Source organism: Mustelus asterias, unplaced genomic scaffold (genome assembly GCF_964213995.1).
Source record: "Mustelus asterias unplaced genomic scaffold, sMusAst1.hap1.1 HAP1_SCAFFOLD_114, whole genome shotgun sequence".
Lineage (NCBI taxonomy): Eukaryota > Metazoa > Chordata > Chondrichthyes > Carcharhiniformes > Triakidae > Mustelus > Mustelus asterias.
Genome location: NW_027590155.1, coordinates 242,832 through 261,137, shown reverse-complemented (window position 1 = coordinate 261,137; position 18,306 = coordinate 242,832). Strand labels below are relative to the sequence as shown.

The window sequence follows — 18,306 nt, the reverse complement described above, 5'->3', positions numbered from 1 at the left end:
CTCTCAATCTTTCTCTCTCTCTCTATCAATCTTTGCCTCTCTCTCTCTCTCAGCAGATTCGATGAATGATTGAATCCCTTCCCACAAGTGCAGCATCTGAACGGTCTCTCCCCGGTGTGACTGCATCGATGAGATTCCACCTCAGATGGGGCTCTGAATCCCTTCCCACAGTCTCCACATTTCCATGGTTTCTCCATGGCGTCGGAGTCCTTGTGTCTCTCCACAATCAGTGCACTGGAACACTCTGATACGGGTGTGAGAATCTCAGCGCTTTTCCAGTCAAAACCTCTCCTTCCAATATCCACTGAAAGGAGTTTACAAAAATCACCACTGTCAGCACATGATAGTAATTCAAAACAGACAATTGTAGTTTCTATGGAACATTCTTTAAATCTCCACCCACGCCCCTCACACATACACTCTCTCTCTCATTCCATTTAGCATTCTGCAGCACGGTGGCACAGTGGTTAGCACCATCAGCTCCAAGTTCCCCTCCAACCCACACACCATCCTGACTTGTCTGACATCCAGGACTAAGAGAACAGAAATGTTTTCCATATAAATACTGGGAAGTCTGAACCCATTGTCTTCAGTCCCCACGACAAACTCCACTCCCTGTCGGAGCCGGAACCAGGCTGTTCACAACCATGGTGAAATATTTCACTCCAGGATGAGCTTCAAGACTGCCTATTTCCACCTCAGTGACATCGTCCGACGCCACCCCAGTCTCAACTCATTAGACCATAAGACACAGTAACAGAATTAGGCCACTCGGCCCATCGAATCTGCTCTGCCATTCAATCATGGCTGATAGTTTTGTCATCCCCATTCTCCTGCCTTTTCCCGATAACCCCCAATCCCCTTATTAATCAGGAACCTATCTATCTCTGTCTTAAAGACACTCAATGTCCTGACCTCCACAGCCTTCTGCAGCAAAGAGTTCCACAGATTCACCACTCTCTGGCTGAAGAAATTCCTCCTCATCTCTGTTTTAAAGGATCGGCCCTTTAGTCTGAGGTTGTGCCCTCTATTTCCAGCTGTTCCTACTCGTGGAAACATTCTCTCCACGTCCACTCTATCCAGGCCTCGCAGTATCCTGTAAGTTTCAATAAGATGCCCCCTCATCCTTATAAACTCCAATGAGTACAGACCCAGAGTCCTGAACTGTTCCTCATAGGACAAGCTCTTCATTCCAGGGATCATTCTTGTGAACCTCCTCTGGACCTTTTCCAAAGCCAGCACATCCTTCCTTAGATATGGGGACCAAAACTGCTCACAATAGTCCAAATGGGGTCTGACCAGAGCCTTACGCAGCCTCAGAAATATATCCCTGCTCTTGTATTCTAGGCCTATCGACATGAATGCTAACATTGCATTTGCCTTCCTAACTGCCGACTGAACCTGCACGTTAACTTTAAGAGAATCTTGAACAATGACTTCCAGGTCCCTTTGTGTTTCTGATTTCCTCAGCATTTCCCCATTTAGAAAATAGTTGATGTCTCCATTCCTCCTTCCAAAGTGCATAACCTCACACTTTTCCACTTTGTATTCCATCTGCCACTTCTTTGCCCACTCTCCTAACCTGTCCAAGTCCTTCTGCAGCCCCCTCTGCTTCCTCAATACTACCTGTCCCTCTACATATCTTTGTATCATCTGCAAACTTAGCAACAGTGCCTTCAGTTCCTTCCTCCAAATCGTTAATGTATATTGTGAAATGTTGTGGTCCCAGCACCAGCCCCTGAGGCACACCACTGGTCACCGGCTGCCATCCTGAGAAAGACCCCTTTATCCCTACTCTCTGCCTTCTGCCAGCCAATCCTCTATCCATGCCAGGATCTTACCCTTAACACCATAGGCACGTAACTTATTTAACAGTTTCCTCTGCAGCACCTTGTCAAAGGCCTTCTGGAAATCTAAATAAATCAGGTCCACTAGTTCTCCTTTATCTAACTTCTTTGTTACCAGATATGATCTAAGGAGATCCATCAAAGATGCCAAAAGACAATACCGGACCAAGCTAGAGTCCCAGGCTAGCCACACCAATCCCCGCTGACTGTGGCAAGGTCTGCAAGACATAACAGGCTACAAGATGAAGACATGTAAAATCGCCGGCTCCAACGCACCTCTCCCTGATGAGCTCAATGCATTCGTTTTGAGCAAGAGGTCAGCGAGAGCATGCCCTCCACCCTGGAAGCCCTGGGTGAACCTGTATCTGGGGTCTCCATTGCAGATGTCAGAGCAGCTTTCTTCAAGGTCAACCCACAGAAAGCAACTGGCCCGGATGGGATACCCGGATGTGCATTCAGATCCTGCATGGATCAGCTGGCAGAGGTATTCACAGACATCTTCAACCTCTCTTTACAACAATCTGAGGTCCCTATCTGCTTCAAGAAAGATGACCATCATCCTGGTACCTAAGAAAAACCAAGCAGCGTGCCTTAATGACTATCGGCCGGTGGCTCTGACATCCATCATGATGAAGTGCTTCGAAAGGTTTGTCACGGTACGAATCAATTCCAGCCTCCCGGACTGTCTGGATCCACTACAGTTTGCCTACTGCCACAACAGGTCCACAGCAGGCGCCATTTCCCTGGCCCTGTACTCAACCCTGGAACAGCTCGATAACAAGGACACCTATGTCAGACTCCTATTTGTTGACTACAGCTCAGCCTTCAACACTATTAGTCCCACGAAACTCATCTCCAAACTCCGTGACCTGGGTCTCGGCACCTCCCTCTACAACTGGATCCTGAACTTCCTAACTCACAGACCACAAACAGTAAGGATAGGCAACAACACCTCCTCCACGATCATCCTCAACACCGGTGCACCACGAGGCTGTGTTCTCAGCCCCCTAACATACTCCTTCTACACCTATGACTGTGCGGCTAAATTTCCCTCCAATTCAATTTTCAAGTTTGCTGATGACACCACAGCACTGGGTCGGATTTCAAACAATGATGAGACAGAGCACAGGAATGAGATAGAGAACCTGGTGAACTGGTGCGGCAACAATAATCCCTCCCTCAATGTCAACAAAACAAAGGAGATTGTCATCGACTTGAGGAAGCATAAAGAAGAACATGCCCATGTCGACATCAATGGGGACGAAGTAGAAAGGGTCGAGAGCTTCAGGTTTTTAGGTATCCAGATCACCAAAAACATGTCCTGGTCTCCCCATGTCGACACTCTTGTTAAGAAAGCTCACCAACGCCTCTACTTTCTCAGAAGACTATGGAAATTTGGCATGTCAGCTACGACTCTGACCAACCTTTACAAATGCACCATAGAAAGCATTCTTTCTGGTTGTAGCACAGCTTGGTATGGCTCCTGCTCTGCCCAAGACTGCAAGGATCTACAAAAGGTTGTGAATGTAGCCCAATCCATCATGCGAACCAGCCTCCCATCCATTGACACTGTCTACACTTCCCGCTGCCTCGGCAAAGCAGCCAGCATAATTAAGGACCCCAAGCACCCCGGACATTCTCTCTTCCACCTTCTTCCCTCGGGATAAAGATACAAAAGTCTGAGGTTACGTACCACCGACTCAAGAATAGCTTCTTCTCTGCTGCTGTCAGTCTTTTGAATGGACTTACCTTGCATTCAGTTGATCTTTCTCTACACTCTCACTCTGACTGTAACACTACATTCTGCACTCTCTCATTTCCTTCTCTATGAATGGTATGTTTTCTCTGTATAGCGTGCAAGAAACAACACTTTTCACTTTATGTTAACACATGTGACAATAATAAATCAAATCAAAAGCTCCTCAAAGAACTCGAACAGATTTGTCAGCCATGACCTCCCCTTGACAAAGCCGTGCTGACTCAGTCCTACTTTATCCTGCACTTCCAAGTACTCTGCGATCTCAGCTTTAATAATGGACTCGGAAATCTTGGCAATGACCGAAGTCAGGCGAATTTGGAACCCTCACCCATTCCATTGTGACCTCACACTCCGACCCATTCCATTGTGACGTCACACCCTCACCCATTCCATTGTGACATCACACTCCGACCTATTCCATTGTGGCGTCACACTCTCACCCATTCCATTGTGATGTCACACCCTCACACATTCCATTGTGACGTCACACCCTCACCCATTCCATTGTGACATCACTCCCCGATCACAATCCCTGCCGGCCTCCCACATGCAGCCTCAATGGCGGTGATGCACTATCAATCAAGTAAAGACTAGTTTGTTTGCAAGAACAAATAGGCTTTTATTCGCAAAAGACTTGGAGCATACCCATGCTGATGAACTGGTCCAGCAACTGAGGCAGGAGGGTGGGGAGCAGTCACCTTCATACCTGGACGGGGGGGGAGGAGTCTCATGCAGGGCTGGCAGGGGCATGCTCAGACATGTCACACACACACACAGGCAATAAGCTTAACAGTGGTTTACCACAGGCGGCAGTCAGCCCGGGTCTAACACTACAAGCTGCCGCTCCATTTGGTACAAAGCGGGGGACCGGGAAGTTCATTTCCGGGGTTTGGGGTTGAACAACATGTTTACAAAGTCTCTCCACCCACCCGCCACATTTATCATTCCCCGAACGCCGCCCTCTACCTCGTATTGATCTCGCTTCCAAATGAAAACCGTCCGTCTGTCCGTCGCCATTACTCGCACTGCGCATGCTTCAGGTCCCGCCCCTCATTCACTCCGATTGGTTGGAGGACCAGCCGCTTCCGCTCGGTCCTCCAGCCCCGCCCTCTCGTCCTATTGGTCCGGAGCTGCCGTCAATCAGTGCCCCGGGCATTGTGATGTGGAGCATGCGCAGTGTCATTGCTGTCCTTGGCGCTTGTTTGTCCCGGAGAAGCGGAGTCAGCGTTAGGCGGTGGCTGGGAGGATTTGGAAACACTTTGTGGATCCGCAAACCCTTCAGAATCATTGTCAGCTCCCTGGTTTGCAGCTGCGGGGCTTCTCCCTCCCGGGAACAGGCCCAGGTTAACGGCCCCATCCTGGCTCAGCCACTGGAGGATGGTTCACATCAGAGGATGGGGGAGGGGGACAATAAATAAGAGGTTACACTTTGGCCTCAAATCAATGAGGACTCTGATCTCTGGGAAGGAAGGAAACCCTGGGAGGTGGGCGGGGAGGATTCACAAACACCCGCTGGAGGCCCCAACACCCCCAATAAGACCCATTGGTTTTATTGTCAGTCTGCAGACAGCAGCTGGAGAACTGAACCCAGACAGAGGAGAGGGAGGGAGAAAACGGAGTGGAGGAAAGAAATGATGCAGATGGTGAGATGGGTTTAAGCCCAGGGAGGAGAGAGAGAGAGAGTGTGTGGGACGGGGATTTACAGATTTTGGGGAACAAGAGAGGAAAAAATGTTCCAGAGAATCTAGAATTGCCTGTTCAGAATTTCTATCCCGGACTGACGGTGATGACTTTTCCAAATTTTTTTTTACAGGATATTGGAAGTGGAGGATTCGCAGACAGAAAACTCAAACCGAACATCATGACTGGCAAAGTCATTCAGTTCCTTCGGAGCTGAATATCATCGGTCTTTGAATATGGGAGGAGAAATGTTTGGCTCTTCTGTCTGTCGGCAAAGATTTTAAACATCGGTGTGACCAGAAAAGCATTGGAACAAACACACCGATTGAGAGTGTTCCAGTGAACTGACTGTGGAAAGAGCTTTAACCAGTCCACAGTCTGAAAGAACATCACACATTTCACAGCAGGGTGAAACTACATGTATGTTGTGTGTGTGGACGAGGTTTCAACTGATCATCCAACCTGGAGAAACAAGGGCACCAGCACGATGGAGAAACCGTGGAAATGTGTGGACTGCGGAAAAGGATTCGGTTTCCCATCACAACTGGAAGTTCATTGGTGCAGTCACACTGGGGAGAGACCGTTCACCTGCTCTGTTTGTGGGAAGGGATTCACCCATTCATACAACCTTCTGACTCACCAACGGGTTCACACTGGGGAGAGGCCGTTCACCTGCCCTGTGTGTGGGAAGGGATTCACTCGCTCATCCCACATTGTGACACACCAACTTGTTCACACTGATGAGAGACTGTTTACATGTTCTGACTGTGGGAAGAGTTTTAAATGCAAAAAAGATCTGCTGACACACCAATGCATTCACACTGGGGAGAGACCGTTCACCTGCTCTGTGTGTGGGAAAGGATTCATTCAGTCATCCCACCTGCAGACACATCAACTTGTTCACTCTGATAACAAACTTTTTAATTGTTCCCACTGTGAGAAGAGCTTTAAAAATAAAAAGGATCTGTTCATGCACCAAATACTCAGACTGAGGGATTCAGCCGTCCATCTGCCCTATTGAACCACCAGAGAATTCACACTGGGGAGAGGCCATTCACCTGCTCAGACTGTGGGAAGGGATTCATTAATTCACTCAACCTTCTGATACACCAGCAACTCCACACAGGGGATCGACCGTTCACCTGCTCTGAATGTGGGAAGGGATTCACCCGTTCATACAATCTCCTGACACACCAGCAGGTTCACAGTGAGGAGAGGCCATTCACTTGCTCCGTGTGTGGGAAGTGATTCACTCTTTCACCTAACCTATTGAACCACCAGCGAGTTCACACTGGGGAGAGGCCGTTCACCTGTAATGTCTGTGGAAAGGGATTTATTCAGTCATCCCACCTGCTAACACACCGGCGAGTTCACAAACGACTGCCAGGTTTGGATTCTACACTTATCGATGCTGTTAATCAGATCCAGGTCTGAATCATGTTCTCTCTGACTTTTTTCTTCTGTTGAGGTTTGATATTCTGAATAAATGTGAAATAGACATTTGATTGAATCCTTGTTGTAGATTTTTGTCTTTTCCATTTGAGTGTTTAACGTCACCAGGCTGGAGCTCAGAAAGGGCAATCTGAGGGAGGATCATACAGTAGGAACAGAACTTCATTCTTGACCCAGTCCTTCAGGGTCTCGCTGAGAGGGACAAACAGCACTTTGGTCTTTTTCATCACTTTTCACTGACAGCAAAGTCCCCGTGTGGGTGAATCCTGAGGTGTGTGAGAAATGTGTCCCAGTCGTTCTTTTCCATGGTTCAGAGCTCCTAGACACGGAAAAGAAGCTCCTTTACAACTGTGTTTAGAGTCAGGAAGAACAACGGTGAATGCTGGAAACGTGCTGTCAAAGATTGGTGTAAAACTGGGATCTATTCCTGACTGAAAGTGAAACGGCAGGTTTAGGTTTCCAGACTAAAAATGAAAAAAAGTGTAAAACATTTTAATGTGTGTGTGTGTTTCAGTCCTGGTTATTGAACAGAAACTGGCTTCAAATAAATTGGTTGAAGTCTGCATTAAAGTAGCAGCTGGAGAAGTTCAAAGGAGCCTGTTAACTGCCGGGACAATGAGACAACAATTTGATTCCCAGATAGAGAAGGAGCTGCAGTGTGTGTCCAAGAATTCTCAGTTTTGTTGTGTGCTTCCCATACACTATCCTTTTAAATAAACCTCACTCCTATCAGCCTTTAACCATTATAAACAGAACAGAGAGAAGCTGAGCAGCATCAGAGTCCTGACTGATTATTTAAGAATGAGTGATGTGTTCAGCTGAAGTTTCCTGTTGGTAGTTTTTTGGGTGATCTCCTTATTTTGATCATTCTCAGTGACCCCTGGGTGTGAACCTGCTCTCCTCTCAGACATTCACTCACTTAGCATCTCCTCTCCCTCAGAAACTCAATCATTCAACATCTCTCATCTCTCTAACACTCACTGAACATCGCTCTTTCTCTCCAGGCATTCACTCACACTTACCTCACCTTCCACCTCTCTTACACTCTATAACCTCGCTCCTCTCTCACATTCACTTAACCTCTCTCCTCTCAGATACTGTGTTCATCACTTAATGTCTCTCTATCTTTCTTTCAAAGACTCACTCATTTAACCTTCCTATTTCAGATCTGCTTAAACTTATTCATTGTTTTCTCTCTCTCATTACCTCTCTCTGAAAAAGCACAAACACACTTCATCCCTCTTCGCTGTCTGAGAAAACATCTAATTGATGGAGATTCAATCCTCTCTGTTTCTCTCTCCCACTTCCTCTGACAGGCCCTGACTCACTTTAAATCTCCTCTTTTCTAATAACCCTCTTTGGGAAAACTTATTTGTTCTCTAATTCCTCCTCATTTCTCCCAGTGATGACCCTCAGTCCATCTCCCAATTCAGTGAATGTGTTAAAAATCCAAATAATCTCCTTTCTTTATTGTTTAAAATAGGAATGGAGGTGACTGTAATGCTGAGACCGGCAGCAATCTGTGTGGTTGTTCTTGATGCTGTCAGAGTGAGTTCACCCTCACAGGAAGGAAGACTGTTCACGGTGATAACATCAAACTGACGCCGGCTGTTTCATTCTCAGGTAACACAACTTCCTGTTTCTCTGCTGCCGGCTCCAAACCTCACATCTCGCTTCTGAGCAGAAAATAAATCCAGGGACCACAATCTGGTGAGAACATCTGTCAATGCGGCCTATATCTGTCCACAGAGTCAGGGCAGAGTCTCACAGGTCACATTGTGGTGACATTTACAAATGAGCCAGTTATTTCTGTTCAGAGTTTCCATTCGCAGATATAACCAGCTGTGTCTGTGGATCAGTTACTGAGTTCCCTCTGCTCCCCATAGCTGGGAACTGATAGCCTGCTCCCTTATATTGTATATCATTCTCTCTGTATTGCTTGTTTCCTCTGATTCTCAGCTTTTATCTTTGACCACCTCAACTTTCTGCTTTTTAAAATATTTCTCAATTTTTCTCTCAGTCTTTCTGTCTCTCCTTTCCTCTGTATCTCTCTCAGACTTTGTGTGTTCCTATTTGATCAAGCTGTTCAAAATCATGAAGAGTTTCTGATTGATTATAGAGGGAAAAACAGGGAGAAAAGCAGAAAAACGCGGCAGGTCCAGTGGCATCTGTTGAGAGAGAAACAGTTAACATTTTGAGTCCATATAATTCTTCAGGGCAGGAAAAACATGCGTTATCCATCTTAGATTAGGGAATGTGATGGAGAGATTTAATAGAGGTGTTTAAAACGACAAATGATTTATGATAGTGTCAATGGAGAGAAATTATCTCCCAGGAGCAGGAGGGTCTGTCGATGGAGAGAATCGATTTGCTCGGTGCAGGAGGGTCTGTAAGCAGAGGACACAGAGATTTAATTTAATTAACAACAGAACTGGAGGGAGTGATAAGGAGAATGTTTTACACAATAACTTGATATGATCTGGAATGCACAAACTGACAAGTGCTAGAAGCAGGTTTAATAGTAGCTTTCAAAGGGAATTGGATAAATACTTGCAGAAGGTAAATTGGCAGAGTTATGGAGAATGGGATTAATTGGACAGTTCACTCATCTTTGTGACATTCTGAATGTTTCTCTCCTAAGGTTTTAAGATTTGATCTTTTCAGTTGTAATGTGTCTCAAACAGAAGATTAAAATATTGGGTTTGATGAGCTGTCAGATCTCTTTCCTGTGTGTCTGTGTAACTTGAGAACTGGAGATAACCATGAGGAGGAACTGATTATTTTCAGTTCCTCTAACAGTTACACCTCAGATACCAGAAATCTCAGGAGTTCCCCATGTCCTCAATATTCTCGCCTCGAGTATAACAGCTCTCAGTCAGGCCGAGTCAGTCACATGTGTCTCTGTCATGATGTTTCCACTTGTATTTTATCACTCACCTCCCAGTGACACTCACCATAACACAGACACCTTAAAATATCATTGCTCCCTTGCACTTTGTCCTCCTATTATAATCAAATGTTTGTTGGGCCTCTTGTCTCCATTAATGTCAGATTACCTGCAGTTAAAATGACCTCAGAGACACTGAAACTGCAGTTGTAGAATACAGCAGAATTGGAATAACAGACAGGTTATTGTCTGATAATGACAGTGGCAGAGTAACACACATCGGAAATTAAATACATTATATCAATAGACCATGACTCACTCACACTATCAAATGAAACCAAAACTTTGGTTATGGTGCACGAGATACTGACTGTATTACCATTACATTGGATCCAATGCTGTGTTCGCTAACATACTGCAACGTGACTCTTATTATTTGAACAAACATTGTATTTGTTACACTCAGAGTAAGTCAGTGCTTTGCTGTGTTGTCTCTATGCCCCATCTCCACTCTGATTGTATTGGAGCCTGTGTGTGTCATTGTTACACTGAGACTCTGTTATTGCTAATGTGGAGATGCCGGCGTTGGACTGGGGTAAACACAGTAAGAAGTTTAACAACACCAGGTTAAAGTCCAACAGGTTTATTTGGTAGAAAAAGCCACAAGCTTTCGGAGCCTTAAGCTCCTTCTTCAGGTGAGTGGGAATTCTGTTCACAAACAGGGCATATAAAGACACAAACTCAATTTACAGAATAGTGGTTGGAATGCGAATACTTACAGCTAATCAAGTCTTAAAGGTACAAACAATGCGAGTGGAGAGAGCATCAAGACAGGCTAAAGAGATGTGTATTGTCTCCAGACAGGACAGCCAGTGAGACTCTGCAAGTCCAGGCAAGCTGTGGGGAGTACAGATAGTGTGTCATGAACCCAATATCCCGGTTGAGGCCGTCCTCGTGTGCGGAACTTGGCTATCAGTTTCTGCTCAGCGACTCTGCGCTGTCGTGTGTCGTGAAGGCAGCCTTGGAGAACGTTTACCCGAAGATCAGAGGCTGAATGCCCGTGACCGCTGAAGTGCTCCCCAACAGGAAGAGAACAGTCTTGCCTGGTGATTGTCGAGCGGTGTTCATTCATCCGTTGTCGCAGCGTCTGCATGGTTTCCCCAATGTACCATGCCTCGGGACATACTTTCCTGCAGCGTATCAGGTAGACAACGTTGGCCGAGTTGCAAGAGTATGTACCGTGTACCTGGTGGATGGTGTTCTCACGTGAGATGATGGCATCTGTGTCGATGATCCGGCACGTGTTGCAGAGGTTGCTGTGGCAGGGTTGTGTGGTGTCGTGGTCACTGTTCTCCTGAAGGCTGGGTAGTTTGCTGCGGACAATGGCCTGTTTGAGGTTGTGCGGTTGTTTGAAGGCAAGAAGTGGGGGTGTGGGGATGGCCTTGGTGAGATGTTCGTCTTCATCGATGACATGTTGATGGCTCCGGAGAAAATGCCGTAGCTTCTCCGCTCCGGGGAAGTACTGGACGACGAAGGGTACTCTGTCCACCTTGTCCCGTGTTTGTCTTCTGAGGAGGTCGGTGCGGTTTTTCGCTGTGGCGCGTCGGAACTGTCGATCGATGAGTTGAGCGCCATATCCTGTTCTTATGAGGGCATCTTTCAGCGTCTGGAGGTGTTTGTTGCGATCCTCCTCATCCGAGCAGATCCTGTGTATACGGAGGGCTTGTCCGCAGGGGATGGCTTCTTTAACGTGTTTAGAGTGGAAGCTCTCCACTCACATTGTTTGTACCTTTAAGACTTGATTCGCTGCAAGGATTCGCATTCTAACCATTATTCATGTAAATTGAGTCTGTGTCTTTATAAGCCCTGTTTGTGAACAGAATTCCCACTCACCTGAAGAAGGAGCAGCGCTCCGAAAGCTGTGGCGTTTGCTACCAAATAAACCTGTTGGACTTTAACCTGGTGTTGTTAAACTTCTTACTGTCATTATTGGACAAGCAGCAAATCACCGTCACAATGCCCGGCTGATTGACGGCAGCGCGGACCAATGGAAAGAGGGGACAGTGTCAATGGGAACGAACGAGGGGCGGGGCCAGCTTTGACTGGAGCATGCGCAGTGTGAGTAATGGCGATGGGAAACGGCTTTTGTTCTGGGCTCGGAAATCTGTTAGAGGTGATTGGCGGCACGGAGAGAGCAATGGATCGTCCAGGTGGGTGGAAACGCTTCGTAAGCATGTTGTGTAAGCCGAAAACCGCGGAAGAGAACTTCCCGGACCCAGTTTGTACCGAGCAGGGCTGCAGCTCCTCATGTTCGTCCCGGGTTAACGTTCGCCATCTTTATTGGGGGCAATATGCAGCAGTGCGCACGTGCGGCCGCCATGTTTGTAGAGGGCAATATTGTCAATCAGTGGGAGGGGCTTGTTCCCCAGTGCTCAGAATGGAGACAACTTGTCCATCAAACTGCATCAACCGTCTGAGTCCCAATGTCTTATTGATGAGGCAGAGCGGTGACAGAGAAGGAAAAAGAAAGGAAAATAAAAACAGTAAATGCTGGAAAATCTCAGCAGATCTGACAGCATCTGTGGAGAGAGAATAGAACCAACGTTTTGAGACTGGTTGACCCATAGACAGAGCTTGTACAGGTGTAAACAGAGCATGTAAACTTTGACACCTCCACGTACCCTTGTACACCTCTATCAATCTACTTTGCTCCAAGGAGAACAACCCCAAGTTATCCAGCCTAACATTGTAACTATAATTCCTCATCCCTGGAACCATTTTGATAAATCTCCTCTGCACCCTGTCAAGGAGCCTCACATCCTCCATAATGTGTGGTGATCACTGGTTTGCACAGACCCAGGTATTCTGTGTTCCTGTCTGTGATCTCATCACATACTTACAATTGCACAGTGACATCACCTCCGCTCCCTGGGGATTTCCTCAACTGGGAGATTTTTCTCTGATGCCAACGCATCTTTCCAGCTGCAGGCTCCAGCAGGAGATTTTAATATTAAAATCAGTTAAATTGTTTCAGAGGTGAGTGTTTGTGACCATTCACGGGCACGAGTTCTCGTCATAAACCAGTTGCTCACCTCCATGCTGTGGTAGAACATAGAACATAGAACATTACAGCGCAGAACAGGCCCTTCGGCCCACGATGTTGCACCGACCAGTTACCAAAAAAAAAAAACACTGTGACCCTCCAACCTAAACCAATTTCTTTTCGTCCATGACTCTATCTACGGCTCTCTTAAACGCCCCCAAACTAGGCGCATTTACAACTGATGCTGGCAGGGCATTCCAATCCCTCACCACTCTCTGGGTAAAGAACCTACCCCTGACATCGGTCCTATAACTACCCCCCCTCAATTTAAAGCCATGCCCCCTCGTGCTGGATTTCTCCATCAGAGGAAAAAGGCTATCACTATCCACCCTATCTAAACCTCTAATCATCTTATATGTTTCAATAAGATCCCCTCTTAGCCGCCGCCTTTCCAGCGAAAACAATCCCAAATCCCTCAGCCTCTCCTCATAGGATCTCCCCTCCATACCAGGCAACATCCTGGTAAACCTCCTCTGCACCCTCTCCAAAGCCTCCACATCCTTCCTGTAATGTGGGGACCAGAACTGCACACAGTACTCCAAGTGCGGCCGCACCAGAGTTGTGTACAGTTGCAACATAACGCTACGACTCCTAAATTCAATCCCCCTACCAATAAACGCCAAGACACCATATGCCTTCTTAACAACCTTATCTACTTGATTCCCAACTTTCAGGGATCTATGTACACATACACCTAGATCCCTCTGCTCCTCCACACTATTCAAAGTCCTCCCGTTAGCCCTATACTCAACACATCTGTTATTCCTACCAAAGTGAATTACCTCACACTTCTCCGCATTAAACTCCATCCGCCACCTCTCGGCCCAACATTGCAACCTGTCTAAGTCTTCCTGCAAACTACGACACCCTTCCTCACTGTCTACCACACCACCGACTTTGGTGTCATCAGCAAATTTGCTAATCCACCCAACTATACCCTCATCCAGGTCATTAATAAATATTACAAACAGCAGTGGCCCCAAAACAGATCCCTGAGGTACACCACTTGTAACCGCACTCCATGATGAATATTTACTATCAACCACCACCCTCTGTTTCCTATCCGCTAGCCAATTCCTGATCCAATTTCCTAGATCACCCCCAATCCCATACATCTGCATTTTCTGCAGAAGCCTACCATGGTGAACCTTATCAAACGCCTTGCTAAAATCCATATATACCATGTCCACTGCCTTGCCCCCATCCACCTCCTTGGTCACTTTCTCAAAAAACTCAATAAGGTTAGTAAGGCACGACCTACCTGCCACAAAACCATGCTGACTATCACCTATCAATTCATTACTCTCCAAATAACTATAAATCCTATCCCTTATAATTTTTTCCAACATCTTGCCGACAACAGAAGTGAGACTCACCGGTCTATAATTCCCGGGGAAGTCTCTGTTCCCCTTCTTAAACAATGGGACAACATTCGCTAACCTCCAATCTTCTGGTACTATACCAGAGGCCAACGACGACCTGAAGATCAGAGCCAGAGGCTCTGCAATCACTTCTCTTGCCTCCCAGAGAATCCTTGGATAAATCCCATCCGGACCAGGGGATTTATCTATTTTCAGACCCTCCAGAATATCCTGCACATCCTCCTTATCAACTGTAATACTGTCAATTCTACTCCCCTGCAACCCAGTGTCCTCCTCAGCTATATTCATGTCCCCTTGCGTGAACACCGAAGAGAAATATTGGTTCAATGCTTCACCAATCTCCTCCGGTTCCACACATAACTTCCCTCTGCCATCTATAACTGGCCCTAAACTTGCCCTAACCAACCTTCTGTTCTTGACATACCTATAGAACGCCTTAGGATTCTCTTTAACCCTATCCGCCAAAGTCTTCTCATGTCCCCTTTTAGCCCTTCTAAGCTCGCTCTTCAACTCCCTCCTGGCCAATCTAAAGCTTTCTAGTGCACTACCCGAGTGCTCACGTCTCATCCGAACATAAGCCTCCTTTTTCTTTTTAACCAACAAAGAAACTTTTTTGGTGCACCACGGTTCCCTAGCCCTACCAATTCCTCCTTGCCTGACAGGGACATACCTGCTGGTAAAGGTACCGGCTGGTCCCTTTGACCCCTCCCCCTGGCTTTGTCACCGATATCCAGAGAACCCTCCTGCGGTTCTTCTGGGACAATCGAGTGCACTGGGTCCGTGCTGCGGTTCTGCATCTCCTGCTTGAGGAGGCCGGACAAGGTCTGGTGTGCCTCCGCACTCAGATAGCGACCTTCCTCCTCCAGGCCCTGCAGAGGTACCTTTACGTTGAGCCCCCTCCACGATGGTGTGCCATGGCGACGTATTTCTTCCGCAAGTGGCACGGCCTCAATTATGACGTGCAGCTCCTGCATATCGAACTGGGGCGTGCTTCGACCGCCCTGCAGGAGTTGCCCGTCTTTTACCAGGACCTCCTCACTGTCTGGAACAAGGTCGCCTCGCGACGCAGCTCTCCCCCGTCAGGAGTAGCGGCTCTCGTGCGAGAGCCGCTGCTCAGGAATCCGCTCCTCCAGCCGTATAACTTCAGGTGGCTGGCGGAGAGGGGGGCTGTGGATGCCGGGGTGACCAGAATCGGGGACGTGCTCGATGGCGGAGCGGCGGGCTGGATGAGTCCCCGCGTGCTGGCTGAGAGTGCGGAGACAAGCGTCTGGCGTGCGACCAAAGCCATCCGAGACGTTAGGACGGTGGTGCTCGGCCCCGAAACTGCACGCAAACTTGAGACGGCGCAGGCGTGCGGTGGGATCCCGCCCGAGCGTTCCCCTGTTCGGGCGGAATTCCACATTGGCCCAAAACCTCAACCCCCCTCCCTGGGTGAGGTGCCCCACAGCCTGAGCCGCCTCGCGGAAATGTCCTCCGTGCCTTTTTCTACCGCGCAGAGGCGTTTCCTGTGCGGGCTGCTGCTGCACACCTTCCACTACCGCCTCCTCGCCTGTTGCCCGGATACACCTTGGCGGGCCTTGTTGCCGTCGGGCGGTGGAGATCCCCGCTGGAGGTCCCTCGACGGAGGGATCTCCCCCAATTATGTCGGGGACCTGGGGTGGACGGTGATGCATGCAGCAGTGCCGCACAATCGTAGGATTCACCTGTTCATGGGCTCCGAAGACCTGCCCTTTCTGCGGCCTTGTGGAGTCCGTGGACCATGTCTATGTTGAGTGTCTTAGGCTGCACTCCCTTTTTGTTTTCCTAAAGAACCTTTTATTAATGTTTTGTTTGCACTTCAGTCCCACGCTCCTGATCTACGGACACCCGGTGCAGAGAGGGGAGTGTCGGGATGGTGACCTCCTCGTGAACCTGCTCCTGGGCCTGGCGAAACGCACCATTTACTGGTCCAGGCAGCGGGCGATCGAGGAGGCCGTCCATCCTGATTGTCTGCCCCTCTGCTGCGGCTACGTTCGCGGCCGGGTGTCCGCATGCGGTGTCCACAGGCGCGGTTGACGCCTTCCGCGCCCGCTGGGCACCGCAGGGGTTGGGGAGTGTTATCGACCCTAATAATCACATTTTAATTTGATGTTTTTAAGTTTCCTTTGTACTTTGATTTCTGTTCGGGCTGTTCCCCCTCCTTTTGGGGAGCTGCCCCTTTCACTTTGTCCTGATTTAATTTGAGTTTGTTTATTCGGTTTGACCTAAAAAGAGGGCAACATCTGTGAGTAAAACACTTTCTTTTCTCATTCTGGGGGAAATTGGGGACTTGCAGCAACTGAAGGGAAAGGAAGTGAATCCAGGGAAGCTGCAGACTCTGGAAAGATTGGCCCAGGTCTCTCTCTCTCTCTTGAAGACATTGATATAGAAACATCGAAGGTAGGAGCAGGAGGAGGCCATTTGGCCCTTCGAGCCTGCTCCGCCATTCATCACAATCATGGCTGATCATCCAACTCAGTCACCTAATCCTGCTTTTTCCCCATAACCTGTGATCCCATTCGCCCCAAGTGCTTTATCCAGCCACCTCTTGAATACATTCAATGTTTTGGCACCAACTACTTCCTGTGGTAATAAATTCGACAGGCTCACCATTCTTTGGGTGAAGAAATGTCTACTCACCTCCGTCCTAAATAGTCTGCCCTGAATCCTCAGACTGTGACCCCCGGTTCTGGACTCCATCAGGAACATCCTCCCTGCATCTATCCTGCCTCGACCTGTTAGAATTTTATCAGTCTCTTTGAGATTCCCCCCTCATTCATCTGAACTCCAACGAAAACAATCCTAACCTAGTCAATCTCTCCTCCTACATCAGTCCCGCGATTCCCTGAATCAGCCTGGTGAACATCCTTTGCTCCCTCAGCTTGACACATTTATTTGTCTGTCGAAAAGGATGGTCTTTTTCCTCATGTTCACATGAAAGGGCAGCTTTCCCCAGGAGATGGCTGACATTTAAGCGTACAGTAAATTAATATAGGACAGAGATATGTCCAGTGTTATTATATGGCACCCAGATTAGATACATTCTTTATGCTTCTGTAATAAAATACATTTATTATTATTTCTTGCATTGTAATATAATGCTGTAGCGATGTTATACACTTCCAGTCATAAAGTCATTACAGCACAGAAGGAATACATTTCGTAACTCGAGTCCATGCTGACTCTCTGTATAACATTCCAGTCCCATTCCACTCGATATCCCCATTCTCCTGCAAGTTTATTTACTTCAAATGCTCATCCACTTTCATTTGTAAATAGAATACATAGATATGGATGGAGATTTACAACTCTTTGGGAATGAAATAGGAAAGAATGTTCCAGAGAAACTAGAATTGTCTGCTCTGAATTTCTATCCTATACTGACTGTGATGACTTTTGCAAGCTCATTTCACAGGATTTTGAACGAGGAATCACAGGCAAAAATCTCAACCGTCACATCTAGAAAGAGTCATATTCCTTGGGATCTGAATATCTTGTAATATGGAACTGTAGCTCCGTTATATATTTCCAGACATCTCTTCCCTCAGAGGGTTGTTAGTCTTTTGGATTTCTCTTCCACAGGGACCAGTGGAGGCTGAGGATCATTGAATATATTCCAGTTAGACAGATCTTTGACTGACAAGGGTGTCAAGGGTTATGGGGAACAGACAAGAAGATGGAGCAAAAGCTAAGATGTGGGGGGATTTCTTCACTCAAGGATGTGGTAAAGCTTTGGAATTCTCAACCCCTGAGGACAGTGAAGCCTCAGTCATCAACTATTTTCAAGAGAGAGATTGATTGGTTTCTAGATGTTGAAAATATCAAGGGATATGGGTTTAGTGTGGGAGAATGATGCTGAGGTAGATGAACGAATTATCTCATTGAATAGTTTAAAAGGCTCGATGAGCCAAATGGCCGACTGCAACTCCTATTTGTTATGGTCTCTGTGTCCAGGACAGGAAGCAGTGAGCATGGATCTGTCAATCAGCCTCAATCAGCACCTTCAGGAGAATTGGGAGGGTGAATATTAGATGCAGCAGAGTGAGAATGGAGGGAGAGTGTGTGGGATGGAGATTTACAGCTTTTGAGGAATGGGAGAGGAAAGAATGTTCCATAGAAACTAGAATTGTCTGTTCTGAATTTCTATCCTGTACTGACACTGATGACTTTTGTAAACT

The 18,306-nt window shown here is 47.3% G+C and overlaps 1 protein-coding gene across 1 annotated transcript in view; it reads left to right on the top strand.

Moving 5' to 3' along the window:
* The window catches only part of LOC144484535 (uncharacterized), a 303,312-nt gene that overhangs the window by 283,430 nt on the left and 1,576 nt on the right, over positions 1 to 18,306 (top strand). Inside the window, 3 exon segments of the mRNA XM_078203050.1 lie at positions 5,420 to 5,479; positions 5,717 to 6,184; positions 6,316 to 6,519. Coding sequence (XP_078059176.1) covers positions 5,420 to 5,479; positions 5,717 to 6,184; positions 6,316 to 6,519 — 732 coding nt within the window.